The 19,740-nt window shown below is 26.1% G+C and overlaps 2 protein-coding genes across 2 annotated transcripts; both read right to left on the reverse strand.

Annotated features, from left to right (window-relative positions):
* Positions 1 to 8,300: 8,300 nt before the first annotated feature.
* On the reverse strand, positions 8,301 to 19,362 carry LOC129612616 (uncharacterized). The gene is made up of 7 exons (XM_055526309.1): positions 19,184 to 19,362; positions 11,461 to 11,617; positions 11,212 to 11,377; positions 9,585 to 9,715; positions 8,938 to 9,477; positions 8,697 to 8,872; positions 8,301 to 8,643 (listed from the first exon to the last, which is right to left on the reverse strand). Exons 1-7 carry the CDS (start codon positions 19,360 to 19,362, stop codon positions 8,394 to 8,396), a joined length of 1,599 nt encoding a protein of 532 aa, XP_055382284.1. The 3' UTR covers positions 8,301 to 8,393.
* Positions 9,808 to 10,420, reverse strand: LOC129612617 (probable small nuclear ribonucleoprotein E). Its single transcript, XM_055526310.1, has one exon. The coding sequence runs from the start codon at positions 10,309 to 10,311 to the stop codon at positions 10,027 to 10,029; it is 285 nt and encodes a 94-aa protein (XP_055382285.1). The 5' UTR covers positions 10,312 to 10,420; the 3' UTR covers positions 9,808 to 10,026.
* Positions 19,363 to 19,740: the final 378 nt, after the last annotated feature.

Raw genomic sequence — 19,740 nt, forward strand, 5'->3', positions numbered from 1 at the left:
TTTTCTTATACATGTCATATAAATATCCAAATTAACAAACTAGCATAATATTTTCAGCAATAAAGTGAATTTCAATAATAAAATAAAAAATAAAGTAATGAATAATTTTAAGTTTTTTTCCTAAGATGCAGCATAAAAATGCTATGTAGTAATGTTGTTAAAAATTAAGATTTGCACAGAACTCTGAACTGAAATTTTCAAGCAAGTATGTATTAATGGTATAAAAATTGTATTCCAATTGCAGAATTTTTTTGGCTTTAACAGTTTTTTTTACAATGTAAAGATATTGAGAACTCTGAGACGGTTTTACCATCGTATTAATACCGTACTTAAACTTTTCATAAAGCATTATTGAAGTCACGGTATATTTGTGTTTAAAAATTTTGTTTTATTGCACGTATTTAACGAACAACGCAACACCGGCATTCCCAATCTCATATCAAATTCAAGAATAAGATTTTTTTTCAGTAGTTTTCTTCTAGATTGAGATTTAGAAATATAAAATTAAAGAAATTGCCACAATTTAATTCAAAGGACGCTATTATAATCACTATTAAGTGACAATTACAAAAAAAGGAAAATATTTTCGTACAAAAGCTAAATAGATTAATAGTCGAAAGAATGAGTCAAAGTAAAATTTAAAACCCTTTTGCTCAAATTGGATTTGAACAAGTTTAGGTTAGAAAACGGACAACAATCAAATGAACATATCATGACGCATTGTTTTACTTTTAAAACACCCTCTGCTTGTGAACATCTTTGTAAAATGTTTTTAAATTTTTCCTTCTAAAATTCATTTAATTTCTGATATACAAATTAAAATAAATACCTTGTTCTTTTTTTTTTTTTGTTTTTTTTTCCTGCGTATGTATGTGTATACACGTCAACTTTCAGTGAATATTTATTAAAAACTGCTCCAATATGAATTTTTTATTTCTTTACCCACAATAACAGAAATCTGAAAATTCCATTTTATTTTCTAAATTTTATTCGCTTTCTCTTTCGTTCTTCTTCTTTCAAGTATGGTTTAAAACAAAAAATCGAACGAATTTTAACAATTTTTAAACCATAACCGTACCGTTATCTTCAACTATAAAGATCAATTTTTTCTTGTCTCTTTCTCTTTTTACTTTTTTTTTGTTTTTTGGAAAAATTTAAATTTTTTTTACTTAATCTGCATATCTATATGGTTTTGATTGAAAGTATTATATAGATACATTTTATTTTTTGGTTGAAGAAGATCAAGACAACAACAAAAATACTGTTTTGATATTGACAGAAGTGAACAAGAGAAGTGGTTAATCTTACATTCAGGTGGCATCGAAATTGATGACAACATTGGAAAATGATAGTAACAACAACCATATAAACTAAAGCAACTCAAACTAAAACTAAAAGCGGCAAATTATACAAGTACACAATGAATAAAACTTAAAGAAAAGAAGAAATAGTAAGAAATAACACACTATCAGAAAAATTAGAGAAGAAAAATTGAGGGAGAATCAATGACGCCATCAAATTTGTTTTTCTTTTTCTCATTTCTTTTTTTTTAAATTTAAATCAATAAAAATGTTTAAAATGCTTAAAATGGTCATTTGGTCATGTATATACCTAATTCTCAGTAAAGTGGTCAAAATTTCAAACGGATAACACAAAAGTAAGAAACAAAAACAAATTAAAACAACAGTATCAGCGGTAAACGGTGTGAAGATGGGTGACTTCAGATCGATAAGCAATTAATTATGTTTTTTTTTTCGAAGTATTTATGTTTTTCTTTCTCTTTCTTTAAACATTACAACTATTCATTTTACATTTTTAAATTCAGAAAGTTACATTTTTGACTTCAACATTCGAGCATGTACGGGTAAGTGCATAAAAGATGCATATAAGGAGCATTAAAGTCAATATACGAGTATTAAAGGAATTCTGGTACAATAGGATTCTTTCGCAACTCATCTTCAACTCAAAATTTCTTTCTGTATGGCACAATTTTGATGATTTTATTAATTTTCGTTAACATTTAGTAGTTTTTTTCTTATTTGACTCCTATAATTACTATGCCTTTTTAATTATCCTGAGCATTTGAAATAAGTATAAGTATAGGTATATTTTGTATACAGGGTGATTCTGAAAGGTATACAACAACATATATCATTGGTTAATGGATCGAAAATGGGTAAAATTTTTGTTCCAGACTAGGGTTTCCGAGTTCTAATCATGCTGTTTGATTTTGTATTTTATGTACCTTCGGAACACCAAGCATTCGAACTTTAGGGAAAATCAAATTTTTCACTTATATTACTTTTTAGTTTTTTGTAACCAGATAAATTCGTAAGAAATTTTTTGAAACCTTGAAATTTTGTTTAAGGAAGTTTGCCCAGCTGCTTAAGCTTTAATTTAAGTCCTCAAACATTTTTTATGGTACAGACGATATAGCACAAAAACCATTTCTATGTCAAGATTTTCACTCTTTTTGATTTTTATTGATTTAAAGCGCTGTAATTATCAACTATCATTGATTTTGGGTGTCAGGAGTCACTCGAAAAAACAGTTGACATTTTTATGAGCCCCTATTTTGATAAAAAATCTGAATTGTAATATTTTTATTGAAATATAACAAGTAGTAATAAAATTGAAGCGAAATTTTATACAAACTTTTAATTTGAAAAACAAAAATTGATTTTAAAAAATTTGAAATTTTTGAAAAGCAAAACTAAAATTTTGTATTAGGAAAAACAAAAAAAATCTAGTAGTCCAAAAAATTTTTTCGAAACTTTTCTTGGTAAAAAAAATTTGTTGGTTTTTTATTTTTGCCAATCTTTGTAAGAAATGGTACCTATATGGTTTGAAATTTTTAAACGCATTTTTCTCACATTGGGTGCAATTTAAAAATTTGAAAAAAATATTTTCGAAGTCTAGACTCAGAATTTTTGAAATCAGTTAAATATTTAAAGATGCTATAAGTTTTGTAGGTTTTTTAGCGGATTTTCCATGAACTAACAGCGTTCAGATGTTTCGCATAACATTATAATCGGTTATATGCTTAAACGCTAAAAAATAACGCTACAATCATGGATTGTCATCGTGAATACATAATATGTGTATATAAGCGATTCAAAAGAAATGGTCCATACAGAAATCATAATTTGAATCATAAAATTCCATCCAAACAAACAAGTAAGGATATGAAGTTAAAATAAGTGTGGTAATTAGGTCCTTGAAGGGCTATTTCAGAATATTTAAAATACAGAAAAATTTCTAATTCTTAAAGAATCTTGAGAATATATTACGGGTTTATGTACACATGCTGTAACAGATTATAAAATTTTAAAACAAAAACCACTATTATAAATTGTAATTTTCCGACTAGCTCGTCCTTCCTAAATCAATTGCAGCTTTTTATGATTCTAAAATGCAATAATTTTGTTTTCCTTTTTACAAAGTCCTTGTAAAAAAGTAAATCTTCATTAACTTTTTTTTATAATTAAATTTTCCCATTACAATTACGTAACTAACCAAACTAGATTCTCTTAAATACAACAAATTTTGGCAATTATTTGATCAAAGAAATTAAAAAATTATATGACCATTACATACCTAACAACAAAATATCTAAACATAACAATAATTTTACATAATATATATGTATAAGAAAATTATATAGGCAATTCTTTACAAAACCTCATGGTAAAATGATAAAAGCAAATTTCTATTGCATTAAATGGTAATTATAATAAAAAAATTCTCTGTAAATCAAACCATTAAAATTAAAATAGAAAAACTTAAAACCGGAAATCATTAGGTAAAAAAAACGAACCACATATTACTATATAAAGTTCACTTTTTCTTCGCTGACAAAACCTAAAGTAGTTAAATACAATTTTTTAATTTATTTTTAACAAGGTGAGAGAATTATAACTTACTCTTTACAATCGTACTTAATATATTGTATACACAATATACACAGTAGTTATAGTTAAGACATTAAGAATCATTCAGTAATTCAATGGCCATCATAAATGATTTATTACAACCGTCTCAAAAGATTACTTGCTTTTTCTTCCTTTTCCAAGATTACTACAATTCAAATAACACTGCAATAATATTTGTGTAATATTATTTCAAATAAAATTGTAAATGCATTCTTATTTCGATATTTTACTATGTGTATACATAAATATATATGTATATAATACATGTATAAGTACTTTATGCGCTATTAATACATGGAATGTATCAGAAAGCAAGTACACTATAATTATTTCTCTAATTAACCTTTTAATACCTACAAATAAAAAATGAATTTTTTTCTTATATTTTTATTTCAATAATACTTAACTTAAAATAATATTTCATACCTTTTACACTTTACTGTAGAATCGTGTTTGCTCGAGCTCGCCTCTATATGCTATAGGTACATTTTAAAATAATTTCTAACTACAAAAACATCAAATAAGAAAAAAATCATACACCTTTTACCATATATTCCTTTAATTTTATTTTAAATTAATAATGTATTTTTCCACCCACATCAACCTTAATTCTTTCAGAAATGAAAAAAATAAGATGTGTACATTTTATACTAACTATTACGGTTGGGAACATGCATCATCAATACACTAATAATGTCAAAAGAGTTATTTTATAGCATCGTATTGATTTACTTTAAAATATTATTAACCATAAATAAAATGTTATTAGTTATATTATGTACAAGTCCATAGACAGAACTGTACTAACTGAGAAAATCTGGTGTAGTATGAGATCAGCATTATTCGCATTCTGTGTTTCCGGATATGTTATATGAGAATATATCGAAAGCACTTTAAATCTGTTCTAAAATTAGATGAAGTTGCTATTGGGTACATATAAATGTACAAACAAACTGGCAAACCGATAAACCTAATATTACATTCAAAATATGAACATATGTATTAATATTTTGTGTTAACGATATGAAGCGCCTGATTGATATGCTAGTAAAAAAATTGCTCATTAATAAAGATTTTATGAATAACACTTTTAAAACATTGCTTCAATTTACAAATTTGATGCGAATTTGATGAAAAAATCCTTTTATTTTCCTTTTAATATGTAGTAATGTTCAACGTACAACATGTAGCTACATTGGAAGTTGAAATAACTTAAAAAATGTTCTTTCCATCAAATTACAAACAGAACCAATAAAAAATTTTATCATAATATTATATTTATAGGCGTATTCTTATAACTTATATAACTTTACAGTTAATAACTACAGTTAATTTCTATAAAAATAGTTAGTGCGTGCTGACATCGTCATCATTTCACATATTTTTATAAGTTTATCAACTAGATAAAACGTAACATTATAATATTGTAGGTAAGATATGTCATACAAGTTGATATAAATATACATATGTATGCAAGTATGGATACTTGGTTCGAAATTCCCTTTAGTATATAAAATTATATGCACTAAAATATCAACAGTTGTTTCTTGAAAAGTTGAATAAATTGTATCGAAAACGTTATAATAATAATTCATGATGATTTACTGACACACACAATAAATTTCAAGCATCAAATAAATATTGTAAAAAGTATAAGAACAAACAAACATACAGATGATTTTAATGTTGTGGGAAATCGTGTTTTAATGCAAGTGCATTTTGAGAAGAAAAATTTTGTTCTATTGAAGAGTATAGTGTATAGTAATAATAAAAGCAACAAATAAGAATGTAATCATAATAATATTGAAAATAACATAATCGATATACTCGGAGAGCAATTATTAATTACATGTAGATATTGAATTAAGTAAAAGTATTCAATCTTGTAGAATTTACAATTTAGAACCTTTTCTCGCCTTCTAAATAATAGAATTTAAAAATTTATGCGGAATTGAAAATTTTTCGGTAATATTAGTATCATGCTCACTATATTCAACGTTTTTAGGTTGTTGTCAAAATAGAATTATTTCAGACATGTTTTTAAATTCCAACTTTCAGTCTTCAGTTCAATTTTAATTTGACTACTTTTTAAATTGTCTTTTCACCATTGTTTTTCCTTTTTTTGGATTTAGTATAGATTTTTGTTTAATATGTAAATTGATATGTATATTATGGGTCTTATTATGATCGGCGTAGCGAATGAAATTTTTAGCGAATATGAATTTTTGCTATTATTCGCCTAAATTTTAGGCGAATGAGCTGTCAAATCTGTCGAATGAAAATTTTGTGTAACAAGCTTGGCGACTGAAACCAAAAATCAAATTAATACATAACTGTTTTTTTTATTAGTTAGTGATATAATGGAAAAACCTAATCTACGTTATCTGCAAAGTAAATTCGTAAAATTCTACAAATTATTGTAAAAAATGTTGATTGCTTAATATTAATTTAAACGTGAAAAAAACGAACCAAAAAAAATTCAGGGATTTAAATAAATTAATGGACAACAACCCCGTAATTGCTAAAGGATAGCAAAATTCAATTGTTTTTGCAAAAAAGGAAAAACTATACACATACTTATGTATGGTGTTAACCTAATTATTTTCGGTAAGTTTTCTGATGTCTTGCGGTAACAACATTTTTGATCTGGATTGAATGAAAGCATTCGCCGATCATAATTTAAAATATTATTCGATTCGCCTAGTCCATTCGAGTCGCCTAACCGTTCGCTTCGCTGATCATACCAAGGTATATTTTGCATTATGTTTGAGTTAAGCATGTAAAATAAAATAAAAAATAAAACATTAGTTCTGTCCAAAATAGATAATTCATTATAATACATTTTAAATGTGTTATATATAACGAAACCTGTTCAAGATAAAAATGTGACAGCATAACACTTAGAGAAATATGTGAGTTATTAATATTTTTTTTTTAGTAGAAAAATATATCATGTAGAAAATTTACAGGAGAATTGTCTTGGGTAGATCTATTATGAGTAAAATATTAAACTATATTAGTATTGAAGTCATTCACCGTAATCTTGAGCATAAAATTTCTCTGAATTCCTGTTGGCAGAGTAATGCAGCATGTAGTTCTAAACTTTATTGGGAATATGTACCCACGCATGTAGGTAATTCAGAATGTATTTATATACGTATTAAAAATTTTAACGTACATATTTGATTCATATGTACATATGTATGTATAACTCCAAAAATATACCTTAGGTAATTTTGTTCATTTAGCTCGATTTTTGATCGTTTTTTAAAATTGCTAATTTTGTATGTGATCTTTATTTTTTGAACATTCAGATTCCTTTAGGTTTTTCTATATCCGACTTCTGCAATTTTGTTTTGTTTGCAAGGTTACTTTTATACAAATTCGTTCAAACAAAATGTTTTAGATGCAACATACACATAAAATCTTTAAAATCATTGCTTTCATAGTAAAAATACATATTTTGAAAATCCATTTGTTGTATATTTACCTATTATTCCAAGACTTAAATCAAATTGATAACCCAGAAATTTATAATATATGTACATATATCTGGAAGCGTATGTGTTTTGAAAAATCTTTCTCGCAACGTAAGAGCTTTCATACTCCATAAGTTAAATTGAATCTATTGTTCCAACTAAAATTTTAGCAATAGATAGTAACTCAACTTGCAGTTTAGACCTTTTATTTGATTAATGAATATGATTAAGAATGCGCATTATTTTATTATCAAAATTATTAAATCATCATGTTTTAAAATTTGAAGGTGTTTTCCCTTTGTAATTTTGTAGGTTTAATAACCGTCTTAAACTTCAAAAATAGATATCTTACTTTAGAGAAAATCTTATTTATAAAGTTGTTCTGATAATGCCATGCAGTTATAGCTGCGCAACAAATCTTGAAATTTGGTGTCATTTAAGTATTAACTAAATTAGAAAACACGTCTTTTTAGAAAAATATATAGAAAATTTGTGCAAATTTTTAAGTTTTCGCCTAAAAATTTTAATGTTATATTATCATATAAAATTGAATGTTGTATACATATGTATGTACAAATTATGTGTAGAAATTTTAGCAAATGTCTAAATAAAATTTTATACTTGCATTCTTACTTACAATTGCATTCATAATGGTATTTAGGTATGAAAGAACAATTATTTAAAGTAACTTGCGATAAAATTCAAATTGTTCGTCGATATCCGATTTCGCTTTATCCAAATTTTTACTTGAATCAAAATTGATTTTTAAAATTAGGCTTTTTCCGTTGAATTTGCATATTTTTATTGACCTTTATTTTTATTATGAAGTGTATCCAATAACACAATCTTATGAAGAGTTTTATAAAATTTAAAATACTTTATTAAATATAGGCAAGATAAGTTTCACAAGGTCTTATCAATACAACCATAGAATACTGATACAATGATTTTTCAAGAAAAATCTACGTCTTTTTAGTATCTTTTAATAACGATCATATTTCATTTTGATACCAGGTTGGGTTGACAATAAATTCGATGATGGGGTTGAAATGGGGGCAGCAAGTGTATATACTTCATAATCATTTATTTGAAAATGATAATCTCCGAATAACGTACTAAAATCTGCGTTAATTCCATCATATGAATGTGGTAAATTCGAATATGAGTCTGAATTTGTGTTGCAACAACTTGAAATAAGTAAGTCAGCGCCACCTCCGAATATTGGACCACAACTAAAAGAATAAAATTTTATGTTTTCTGGTAAAATTTAAAATGAATGTCTTACTCAGGATGATAACAAATAGCATATGGCTTCTTAATAATATCAAATTTGCATGGAGATTCATTATTAGAGTTTAACGTAAATAAAAATGCACGATCTGAATGAATGTAACCACCTTTTCGATTAGTTTTGCCCCATGGAACATCCGTAAAACCACCACTAATTTCACCGCGGGTACCCTTAATATAAAAAAAGCTACATAAAATAAAATCTTAATTTACGAGAAAATTAAATTATTTCATACAATTGCTATAACAAAACATGGAAATATTCCATCACAATGTCTATGAAATGATGTTGCATTGAATCCATGGGTTGACGCACGAAATATCAATCTCCAACTTTGTTTTGGTACACCATACCAACCATTTAAAACTCCTTGCAGATGCAATTTATCTTTTTTTAATATTACAGATCCAGGAAACATATTCATCATGAGACGAGGCTGTAGACGTTTATCATTTTCCTGCAGTGGACCCCCAGGTAAGGGGACTGTTGGAGGTGGAATCGGTGTACCACCACCCATTTTATTTGAATTCAATGCAGCATATCGATACCTTTCTAATGATAGTTCCATTGGAACTGCACCAGTGGGTTCTACTTCTTCAGCAAATACTTGACTGTCAATAAGTAGTAGCCTTACATATCCCATTACGCCGGAGAGATGTTGACAAACGCGAACTCTTTCCTCTTCAGTCCAATGGGCTGTTGGTTGTGTTACTCCAGCTTGATTTTTTGCCCACGCTAAAACGCAACGCCAAACGTTTTCTTCTTCTAAACAAAACTACAAAAAGAATTTATAGCTATATATGTGTATATATGTGCACCACAATAACATAGCAGCACTTTTTAAAATATGTAAAAACGAGTAGTGTGAATCTTGAAACTTACATAATCTGATGAAATCAATTTTATCAAACCGTCCTTGGTTAAATTTAAAAATGAGTTAGTTTTCACAACTTCGGAAGCATTTTCACCAATGTATATAATACACCTTTCCATAAATGATGCTGCACATTTGGCTAAAAAATATCAAAACAAGCTTAAAGGATGCTCTAATCATATGTACAATATCATAGCAATTTTCTTTCGCTAAAAATTAAGCACATTTTCTTCTTCGCTCTTTACTACTTTTAAAAACCCGCCCGATTTAACCTGTTCATTCGCATAAATCAATAAAAAAAAACACTTCTCTTTCAAGTCAGGTATTTAATCTTTTATGTATTCAATTCTAAATTTCATATCATATGTTCGCCTTAAATCTAAATTTAAATTTTACAATTCAAATTATGGAAATTATTTAATATTACTTTTTGGTTGTCTTAACCTAACCTTAATCTTTTGTAGGATTAACATTTTGAATCAACGTTATATTATCTCCTTTAAGCATTATTCTACCCAAGTTTTTTCTTTGCCTCGTCTTGACATATACTTCTTCCGCATCATCTAGGACAAGATTCATATATTCATCAAATCCCACAATATGTCCTTCGATTCTTAGTGATATATTTTCATACAGCCAAACTTGAACTCTAGATCGATTTTGTAAATATCGAAAAATTAAGTTAATGGGTTGAACCATAACTTTTTGAACTTTTGTATTCCCTTTGTAAGACATGGTTACTTTATTTAATAATACTTTAATTTAAATGAAAATTATAATAAAAAAAACAGGATTAATAAACGTTTATTTTATTAATACACAAAAGACGCGGCTTTTAAATGTCACTTATCAACTTAACTAAAAGCAAAATGAAATAAGAAACACAAATGACATTCACAAATATTATTTTAACTTCTTCAAGCGACACCTATACTTTCGTGTTAAAATTGCAAAATAAATAGCAAAAGAAGCAAGTCAAAGAAGTACAGTAATACCCCGTGTTACGTACGCTCGTTTTACGTACCCTCGCACTTACGTACATCTCATTTTTGTCCCCAATTGCCCATTATACGTACAATGATCCACACTTACGTACAAGTACATTTTTTCTGGTTTTGAAATTTATGGAAAAAAAAATTATGTATACCAAATTGAGAATGTACACTTGTAACAACGTGTTTTTATTTATATTTAAATTATGTATTGATGAATTTTGAAGTTTATGTTTTATATTTCAGTTTTGTTTGATATTTATATATGTATATGCATTTGTTTTTTGTTTTGTTTTTTTAATACACGTTAAGTGTTAAATATAGTATAAAAACGTGTGAAATAAAAGTATAAAACTGCATACATAATATCCCTCTTTTTCTTTTTATTTATATATTTATTGTTTTAGTTTGTTTCAAACATATTATTCATCAATAAAGTAGTAGATTCATTCTACGTACATTTTTGTTTTACGTACACGCTCCGGTCCCAAAGGGTACGTAAGTGCGGGGTATTACTGTATTTATTCAATTTATTTTTTTTCTATGTATTTGAAAAATTTGACTCTGAAATGTGCGTAATTTCGATTATGAAGTAAACAGCAATAAAAAAATATTATCAACATATAATCATGATTAATCTTACCAGACGCCTTTTCATGAATCTGCATTACAGCTATTAGAAACGTACATGCATTATCTACCGAAAGAGTTGAAATTACGTGATCTTCACAAGCTCCTCTTAGTTCTTCGACTCCCATATCTTGGGCTAATGTCATCATTTCGAAAACTCTTGAATCTTGCATAATGATCTAAAAAAATCCCATATTCTTATTTTAAAAAATTTACTTTTAAGCATGGTTTTTTTTTAAATTTTTAACTTGTTTCTATTTACTTTTCCAGTGTAGATATATAAAATGAATTGACGAAAAACATCTGGATTTACATTTGACAATCTTACAGGAGTCGGACTTCCTGGTGCTGCAGGTGATACAGTGCTACCCGGTATTCGACACAGCTCTCCACGTTTTGCTGTTTGAAAACTTTTACATCTAATAAAGAAGACATAAGCAGATGGTAAAAAAAAAACTTTTTATACATTAAAGATTAACAATATTATCAAATTCATTTTGGAAATATATGCGATTTTTTATTGAGTACTTATAGTCTTTATGTGCTGTGCTGATTCTCAAAAATATCTTTCATAAAAAACAGATATCGCATGGTCTTTATAAATATAATTAATTTTTCCTACTTTGCTGACATCTGTGTTTAACAGCAAAAAACAATTTTTATATTTTATTCAAATTCACAATTATTTGTAAGAATATTCACAATAATATTCACAATAAAATACAGTCCTTTTTCTCTGAGAACAAGAACAACAAAATATAAGAAAATTTTCAAATTATTTTTTTTTTAAATTTTAATAACAGTATATTAAAATTAAAAAAAAATAGTTGATTAATTAATATTGAATAAGTTTTTTTTTTTTTAAATTTAAAATTATTCAAATTTCAATTTGAATTCAAAATTACTAAGAAAAGTTGTAATTTTTGTTATAATTTAAAATTATTTTGCTGAATTTTCACATTATTTTGTTGAAAAGTCAAGCAAGTTGGCATCATATTACCGATTTCTCATTTAAAAATATAACTTTAAAGTTATTTTGTAAAGTGTATAATTAAAAATAGGTCTTTCGCCCGATTTTTTTATTTCATTGAATTTTATTTCATAACAATATTTAACTTCTTCTATAAAAGATAAAAGTTTCTATCTGCAAAAATTTTTCAGTAAAGTTATCCTAATGTAAGTAGATTGAAAAAATTATAGTCCACGTCTCGGGTTAATTAATTAATTTAATTTTTTGTAGTTTGAAGGAACTACTTTCGTCCCCCTATGAAAATCTTCGCGTTATAAATGCTATATTAGAGATTTATTATAATGTTATGAACAAATAAAATATCAAAAAAGAAAACCATGTAATCAGCAGCTGTATCGAAACCCATTTATTTTTATATTTTTATATTTTCAATACAGAACTGAAATAATTACATATAGCTCAGAGAATATATATGTACATGGTACCTTTCTTTGTACCTCCCGTTGTAACTATAATCGAAAATTTTAGATTCAAGTAGAATTTAGTATATTGTAAGTCCCTGTGTGTATATCCAGTTCTTGCAGAAAAAATTATTTTTTGCAATCAAAGTGCCACGGTATCAGTGCTGCCAAATTAATAAACCTTAATATCTTAATTTTTTTAAAATAAAATATACATTATTCGTAAGATTCAAAAAAAAATCTTCACGAACCCTTTTAGATCTTCAATTGAAGTTAAATTGAAAAAAGTAGGAAACCAAAATATCACGATTTCAAATCGAACCACATCAAACACTAAAAAGGAAAATTAATGTCGTACAATGGCATATGACGTCATAGACCTATGCTCAGTCGATGATTACTGTTATGGAAGTTGCGTTACCATGCCTATTAAAATGACTTAATTTTGTGAACTTTGGAAAATATGGAAAAAGGTGTAAAAAATTTAATTTCTGAAGAACTTCAATAGCATTAAAAAACCTTAATTTTGAAGATAAATCTTCACTTTTAGTAGCGCTGCAAGATATTCAAAAAGACACGGATATCTTTTTCAAAAGAGAAAAAAATATTAAAATGAATTTGTTGTTTTTTTTTTGCACGTCGTGAATTTCTCTTGTATTTCATTTACAAACTAGGTATCTGAGAGAAAAATTTGTCAAAAGAAATTTAACGAACATGAAATAAAAAATTTGGAAAAAATATGAAAAACAGAGCGCAGTACGGGAAGTGAGAAAATCGAAATTCAAAATAAATTGTCAATTTTTTTCTTTAATTTTAATATTTTTTTTCCTTCTCTTTTACATTTATTTATTGAAATCCTTAAATGTTCAAACATCCCGCTTGATTTGTGTTCAAGAGCAAATAGATGGAGAATTCAGAAAAAAAAGTGAAACAATAAGAAGTGGAAAATGATTCAATCAATAAAACTGAAGAGCTATCAGGAGGGCACAAAAAATTTCGTAAGTTTTTGAATTTCATATATTGCCGTAAAGTTACCTGTTTCACCACCATCCCCCTCATGTGGTTTTTAACATATTTTTTGCGTTTTCTTTTTCAATTTCCACTTTGACTTACGATTGAAAAATTTTATTGAAAAGGAAAATAAATTGAAGGAATGAATTTAAAATTCAATTCAAAATACAAATAAACAATTTTTTTTTTAATTTCACTTGAATAGAATTTTACTCTAATTTTTTGAAAAATAGCTGAAGTTCCAAAGGAGAAACTTAAAACTGAATATATCAGTTTTTAGACTATGTACTACTATATGAAATTTACAAATTTATATAAGATGCTTATAAAATATAGAGTTTGTAAGTAAATTTAGATCCTCTTCCTTTATATTTCCTTCTTATTTACCAGTTGAGCAAAAGTTAAGTAAGTTGCATGTGTTCATGTGATGTAATTTTCCAAATAACAGATCCTAGTATATACGCGAGCTAGTATATTCAAGATTCTATTCCTGAATTTTGTAACGTGACTTCTATTCTGTGTGTATATTGAAAGATTTAGGTTGTCATTATGTACTGAAAATCAAAGAGTAGAGTACTATGAATTTTGTATACTGCCGTCAAAACCACTGCTTCTGTTTTTCTTTAGTAAGATAATTTTTATTGAGTTTTTTTGTAATTGTTAAAGCTCTAAAATATTAATTTACCAATAAAATTATTCTTTTTCTGAGCAATGTCTTCGTATTCACACTTTTTCTATTAAGAATAAAGAAGTAATTATTTAGTCTTGACAACAAACAATTCACTAAGAAATAAAAATTTGAATGATTTTCTTATACACAAACATAAATAAATTAATTTAAATTATTTAAAGAGTTAAGCAAAAACTAAAATACTGAAGGGAAAAAAACCTGAATTTGTAATGGAAAGTAATTCATTTTAATTTTTTACTAGATTACTATAATTTATTTCATATAAAATAATATTTAATTTAGATTTTATTAAAAAAACTAGTACAGATACAATTGATCGCGTTAACTCTGTGATACACGTACGAATGAATGATTTTAAAAGCTTTATCATAATAATTGTCAAATTGTTTCATACGGCCTTTGGTTTTTTTGATTTATTGTGCTACTTAATACATATATGGCAGTTACCATATAAATTTATACAATCTCTAATTCTTTTTTCGAAAATAATGATTTCAACAATTTCCAATAATATGACCAAAATATTTCTTGAATTTTTATGACGGCTATCACAAGGGGTCGAAAAATTTTAGTAATTCTTAACATAACAACAACGCTAATAATTAAGTTGCTTATGCGAAATTTCTATACAATAGCTTCTATAATTTCTGATATATAGTCCAATAAGTTTCAAATTCGTATGGCGAGTACTTGACCTACTCTTTTAAATACCACATTAAAATCAAAAATAAGGGTCTGTAACTATTTAGTTACATAAATCATTTATTTAAATTTAAGTCATTTATAATTATGCGACGGACAGATAAACCGACAGGCGAACAGACATGGTTAAATTCAGAACATAGTTAAATTAAATAGATTCAGAAATCGATGCTGATAAAAAAAATATTCTTGCGTCTATATTTTGGGCCTTTATTTTTTAGTGTTACAAACGAAGTGGTAGATAAAATTCTGATGACATTATTTCTTTAAATTGATCTAATGTTAATCTAACATACATTTATATTTCGGTAAATTAATTTACCGTAATAATTATGTATAAAAATTTAAATGTATAATTTTAAACAAATTTTTTAGTAATTTATAAGACTTTTTTAAGTGATATTTGTTGAAATAAAATTTTTACATGTTTCGTACACGCATAAGATATTAGACAGGATAATATTCAATAAATTTATTTTATTAGGTAATATCAATAATATGCAGGGGAACGAAATCTTTCATTATAAACATTTTTCGTTGCATATTAAAGAAGATATAGGTATGCCTTATTCTAGCTCTATCCCTTATCTATGAAATTAAATTAAGCCCATTGTGTAGTTTAAATATAAAGCATGATATTCTTGAAAGGAAATTATTGATCGTCGCTTTAAATGCTCTTAATAAATATATGTATAACCCACAAAATTAGTGCCCAGAATCAGAATTACTATATACTATATATTTACTATATTATATACTATTATATTAATTGGTTATTAAGTTGTATATTAAAACACTATTGTGAAATGATGGTATAAAAACTACATTTGAAATAAAAATTGTGTTGGACTGAGAGAGCATTTTTAAATTACTGAAATTATGGAATTATCTAAAATTTTTATAGGCATATATGTGCATGTTCCAATCTTTCATTATAGTTATTTTGATATGAAAAGTAAACAAATTTGTTAAAAGTTGAACTCTTGCTAATAAGAAATTTTAAAATGATTTTAATTCAGTTTTATTTTCAGTATGGCTTTCTATCTTAATATTAAGAAAGAATTTTAAAAGCATAGAGAATCAAAGAGTACATTTCATTTTAACAACTAAATTTGTAGGAATGTAGTCATTATATTTTGTGCAATGTGTTCTTATATTTCATTTCATTATCTCGTTCCTATAAATTCTTTTCTTCCTCTTTTCGATTTTATTCAAAACAACGGGCGAGATGAGAAGCTAGTGGATTAGGAATAAAAAGTAAGGTAATGAATTTAGCATAACCTTATACTAAAGTTAATTTTTGTAGAAAATTTGAATTTTAAAAATAAAAATAAGCTTTAAAAATGGATGGAGGCATATATTTGAATACAACAATGAATGAACCACTAATTGACAAACGATTGTAGTAACGCTAGCATTTTTATAATTTTAAATATTCAAAATGTGCTAAAAAAAACTCGCAATTATTTACCCTTTATTTTGTACCAAATACGAGAAATAAATTAAGTGTTACGGAATTTTCTCTAAATTTACCAAAGTTAAAGTCCCAAAACAGAACACCATTGAACCAAAAAAAACAAAAAGAAATTTTTAAGATGAAAATTAAACTGGTTGTCATAATCATGTGTATATCCTTATAATATCTCCTTAGAACATCCTTTTTCGAAAAAAAAAATTCAACTGTTTTTATTTTTTTTTTCTACAAACGAAATAAGAAGAGTGTTAATGGCTTTTCTATTTCGGACATTCAATATTTATTTAAGTTTCTGGATCCAGGATATCAAAATTCTTTTTTCACTTTTTTTTTCCTTTTTCATATGGTTTTGATTGTTTCCATTCAACATTGAGGAAAAAAATAAGAAGAAGTTTTCGATATGGATTGAAATTGACGTTAGTGGAAAGGGTGCGTTTGGGTGATAATTTGATATTTTTTGTTTGAGAAAATGAATTGGTATTTTTTTTATTATTTTTAACTTTTATTTTTCTTTTTCTTACCAAAAACCAATAATCACTTGAAAAGAATTTTCCGACTTTAAAAAGAAATTGATTTCTTATTTATGGTATGAGAAAAATATTGAGTAATGGAAAAAAATTTTTGAATTTTCTGAAATATTGGAATAAGTGAATATTCCAATAAGTGTTCAAGTTGTTTTGACTTAATTGTCATGAATGCAGTTTTTACTTTAAAAAACCTTACCAATGTTGAAAAAAGTATTCCAAATTTGTTAGGTTCTTCAACTTACATTAATTTTTCCCGAAAATTTAAATGAATTGTGGAACATAATAAATGACCATCTGTTCCGTATAAAGTAAATTCAATTAAAACGAAACTGTTGAGTGTATAAAGCACGGTTAAAGTGGTATCGAAAAATTTAAGAAAACTCAAGTCAAGTGGATAGAATCTTATGTAACTCATAATAAGAATAAATGATGAAATAATGTACTCTAAACCAGATTTAAAAATAAAACTTTATGATTGAAATTAAATTTAAATTTCCAAAATTTTGTAAAACTATTCATTGGTTAGTTGAACAATATTTTTCCTTCTAAATTGTGATAATTAATTCATAATATCATATTAGTATTAGTGAACTCGCTATATTCTAGGGTTTTGCGTAACGTTTTATGTAAATTGCAAAATTATTGCATGAAATATCACAATCTCCATAGTTCTAGATCATATTTTGAAAAGATGGAGTATTTTAACCACTCTATTTGCGAGATTAGATGAAAAGAAATAAGTAGTGAAATTAATACGAAACACAGAAATAAATCAAATTAATTAAGAAACTTAGAACTTTAGATCCTTTTTTGTATTTCTAAAACAATTTTCTTTTTTTCGTATATGTTTCAAATATGCGACAAAATTTTTCAAAATTCACTTTGAACAATGATAAGAAAATTTTAATTCCTTAGTGAATAAAACGTAAACATTTTCTGTCTTTTTCCTATTTCTTATACTATATAAAATTAATTTTGATTTGTTATTTTTAGAGTATCCCCTTTAATATACTACCATAGAATATTTAAAGGACTGTATTTTTCTTCTTAGGGATTTGGTAAATGTTATATAATGAAAATACAATGCTCTTGATTATTAAAGGACAACAAATTGAATGTATTTGTTTTTAAAAATTAGAGAATCTGTAATTGAAATAGTCCTCTTCAAAAAGAAACGAAAAAAATATCTTATGAGAATTGGCAAATTTTCTTTCGATTGGCGTTAGCTATTTAATATACATAATGGAAAAAGAAGAATTTATATAGCAGTAGAATTGTTTTTTTTTCCATTGTAAAATTTTAAAATCTTCCAAAAAAATTTTTGATTTTATGTTCCTTTGATTTTACAATTTATGAAGCACATACAATAAATATAAGGCAAGGGAGCGGCATTTTTTGATCCTGGTGTTGTTGCACCTCAAATCTAAATCTTCTGCTATTCAAATAAAATATATTTTGTATTTATAAGCATAAAAGAAAAAAGTTATGGTGTAAAGATGAAGCGGCTAGCTTTTGATTCAAATTTGATGATGTTAATTAGATCACTTAAAGCACATATTGCTTTTGAATATTAATTAAAATAAGTTAATAAAATTTTCTTTTTGTACAGTTGAAACAATCACAGGAAATTATTTGGAAAATAATATTTAGTAATTTAAAAGACGAAACTATATATTTCCATATATAGTAAATGTTTCGAAACCATAAGGACAGATGAGACCGTATCTGGGTTTCTAACATTTGTGTTAGTCAAGGCAAGTATTTTTAGCCAACATCATATACCTGTTCAGCAGTTGTGTGAAGAAATTGTTTTTGTTTGTTTTCATCAAGGCAAAAGTATATTGTTCAAAAAGTAATTGTACTTTAATTGAATTGATATTAGTTTCCCAATATTTCATTATACTAGCTCCTTTGTAATCTTGTTTCTCAAAATACAACTTAAATATAGAAAATATTTTAAATATCACAAATTTGAAGAATAAGTACATGATCATCCATTTGAACAAAATTCTTTCAATCAATTTCTTTTAAATTTTCAACATTTTAAATATTTAAATTTAACTTGCATTTTACTTTTTTCGTTATTTGCACTCTTACTGTTTTCGTACTATATACATAAGCGTTAATATACATAGGGTATGTTACTTACCTTGCCATTAACATTATACGATGAGCATAAATACGTTCTTCTTCACGTCCAAGTATAAAAACAACATCAGAACTATCCTGATCTTCTGATAATCTTTGTAAATCATCAATTAATTGTGGAATTCCAGCCATTGCTTTATCACACATTGGTGTTGGTGGTGGAGGTACACGTGTACCCATTGTCTATTGATTTTAAAAGTATATATCAAAATTTACTTTAAAATTTATGTAATGTTGCAATATTTAAATTTTCTATATTCTTGAATACTAGGTATATAATATATTGAAAAACTAAATTGATTATTACAAAATTTAAAAGCACATTCTTTTCAAAACAATAATATTAGTATTGTTGAGCGCACAACAAAATACATATATTTATACAAAAGTAAAAAAATGTAAACAAAACACTAACACATTTATACAAAAAATACCGATCGTCAAAATATTTTACAGAAACCTATAATTTTGACACATATACACTCACACACATGTTCACTATTACATTTATTTTGATAAATTATGAATCAAAAAAATTTCTTGAGAAGAAATTTCATT

Source organism: Condylostylus longicornis, unplaced genomic scaffold (genome assembly GCF_029603195.1).
Source record: "Condylostylus longicornis isolate FDR11 unplaced genomic scaffold, ASM2960319v2 ptg000075l, whole genome shotgun sequence".
NCBI lineage: Eukaryota > Metazoa > Arthropoda > Insecta > Diptera > Dolichopodidae > Condylostylus > Condylostylus longicornis.